The sequence below is a fragment of the Diuraphis noxia genome, unplaced genomic scaffold, assembly GCF_037042655.1.
Source record: "Diuraphis noxia isolate RWA-SAM2 unplaced genomic scaffold, SU_Dnox_SAM2 contig0001, whole genome shotgun sequence".
In the NCBI taxonomy this organism is placed as follows: domain Eukaryota; kingdom Metazoa; phylum Arthropoda; class Insecta; order Hemiptera; family Aphididae; genus Diuraphis; species Diuraphis noxia.
In genome coordinates this window covers 82785326-82787235 of record NW_028301711.1, presented here as the reverse complement: position 1 = coordinate 82787235, position 1910 = coordinate 82785326, and the positions used below count along the sequence as shown (strand labels likewise).

General features: G+C 28.8%; 1 protein-coding gene across 1 annotated transcript; it reads right to left on the bottom strand.

Moving 5' to 3' along the window:
- Window positions 1-704: 704 nt before the first annotated feature.
- Window positions 705-1623, bottom strand: LOC149062093 (uncharacterized). The gene is made up of 2 exons (XM_089216879.1): window positions 1313-1623; window positions 705-744 (listed from the first exon to the last, which is right to left on the bottom strand). The coding sequence occupies exons 1-2, from the start codon at window positions 1621-1623 to the stop codon at window positions 705-707; spliced, it is 351 nt and encodes a 116-aa protein (XP_089073005.1).
- Window positions 1624-1910: the final 287 nt, after the last annotated feature.

Sequence of the window (1910 nt, the reverse complement as noted above, 5' to 3'; positions counted from 1 at the left end):
ACGATTACTAATGAAAATAATGCTTCGATTTAAAATTTTAAATACTTTGTTACCTACTTGAAATGTTCATCAAATGTTTATTCAGTTTATTGGCATCATCTGTACATACTACATAGTATAACTAAATTATATTATTTTATCTAACGATGAATAAAAAATCTTAATTGGTTAAAAAGTGAAGTTGATGACAAGAATTTATATTTTAATAAAAATATTAAATGAAAAAAAAATCTTAATACAATAAAAAGTTAGATTTAAAATTGGATATTTAAATTTATATATTATTTTTAAACCAATACATTCATCTGAGCCTATCAGCCTAAAATATCTATACATTAACCGTTTTTTGAGATTTAGATGAGGTCTATAAAAACTTTAAATGCATAAAACAATAATTAATTAATTATAAATTTTCTAGTGGCAGTGTAAAAGTAATTGGGCGTGTCTTCGTAATAGTTTTGCAAGAGCATTACGTGAAGAAAAATCAAAAATATCTGGTTCTGATGCTTCTAGAAAAAAAGTGGTATTTATTCAATGAAATTTCATTTTTGTCAAGTTTCATGTTGCAGCACAATCAAACGTCAAGTAATCTGGAAGCATTAGATTATGAAAATGAGGCAACTGATACTGAGAAAAGTACAGAAAATCCAAATCTCAATGAGAGCGTAAATGAAATTGAAAATGAAGGTACGAATACTACATGTTTAATTGACAGACAAGAACTGACAAGAGTATCTTCTGAACCTGTATTTAAAAAACAAAAAAAAAACTCAAGTCAAAAATTCGACTGCAAAACAAGTGGCAGGGCCTATGATCGATTTTTTACGTTCAAAAACAAATAAGTCAGCTGGAGAAGATGTTGATTTATTATTTTTTTAAAGTCTTTTGCCCGATTTCAAAAAATGAAATGGAAAAAACCAGCGCCAGTTTAAATAGTTTGTGTTAATAACTTTAAATACATACATCGACAGTCAAGAAGATATCGACATCAAGATGATACTACATCAAATGTACCAGTACAGGAATTTCAAACTTACAACTATACTTTCAGTCCACACGGATATTCATCATCAAATAGCTCAACATACTGAATACTTATTTTAAATAATTACTAAATTATTAATACTTATCGTATAAATTTAAAAATAAATAATAAATACATTTTAAGTAAATAAATAAAAGAATAAAATTTTTAAATTAAAAAAAATTATAAATTGTATTGTATAAATTTGTTTTTCACTTCACTTACTTACTAAAGTTTGATTAGTACATATTTCTAGTATATAATTATAGTATTATTATTTGAACTCACTTCAAGGTTACTAACAATTTTTCAGCAGGAGCTATACTTTGACGAAAATTTGTGTCTTGTGATCGTATTGCCTCACTAATTTCATTTAATATGAAGTCAAAAGTAGTTGAACTCATGCGAGTGAATTTTTTAAATTTTAACTCATCTTTACGCAATTCAGCCAAAAAGTTAAAAATTGTATTATTTTCTGTACGTTTTTTATTTATTTCGTGCACCCAAATTTTACGTTTACGATTATTTTTATTTATTTCACTATTTAACAAAAATTGCCACAAAAGCGGTATAACAACATCATCTTCATCAGAACTCATCTTGACGACTGGTGTATAAAACAAAAAACGAATCGGAAATTATTTTGTCTTGCTCGGTTTTGTTTTGTCAGTATGAATGAAATTTGTTCGGAACCGATTGGAACAAAATGTTTCGCCTAGCTCGAAACAGTTTTGCTCTATCTGTGTGCGCCCGGCCTAACGAATGGGCTATCGAGTATCGTGTGTTTCGCCGTGTCCGACTCGTAACCGCAGAGCACGCAAGACGGCCACTCAGGCCTGCCCATCCGGTGGAGATACTATTGGTAACACCTGTGTCTGAGTTATAT

Bases quoted from the DNA above. Each gene is read 5' to 3' on its own strand.
- LOC149062093 (XM_089216879.1), bottom strand. From the start codon at position 1,623: ATGAGTTCTGATGAAGATGATGTTGTTATACCGCTTTTGTGGCAATTT. The intron at 745-1,312 runs GTGAGTTCAAAT...TTTTAAATACAG, and splicing joins AAATTGTTAGTAACCTTGAA to GTTCAGAAGATACTCTTGTC.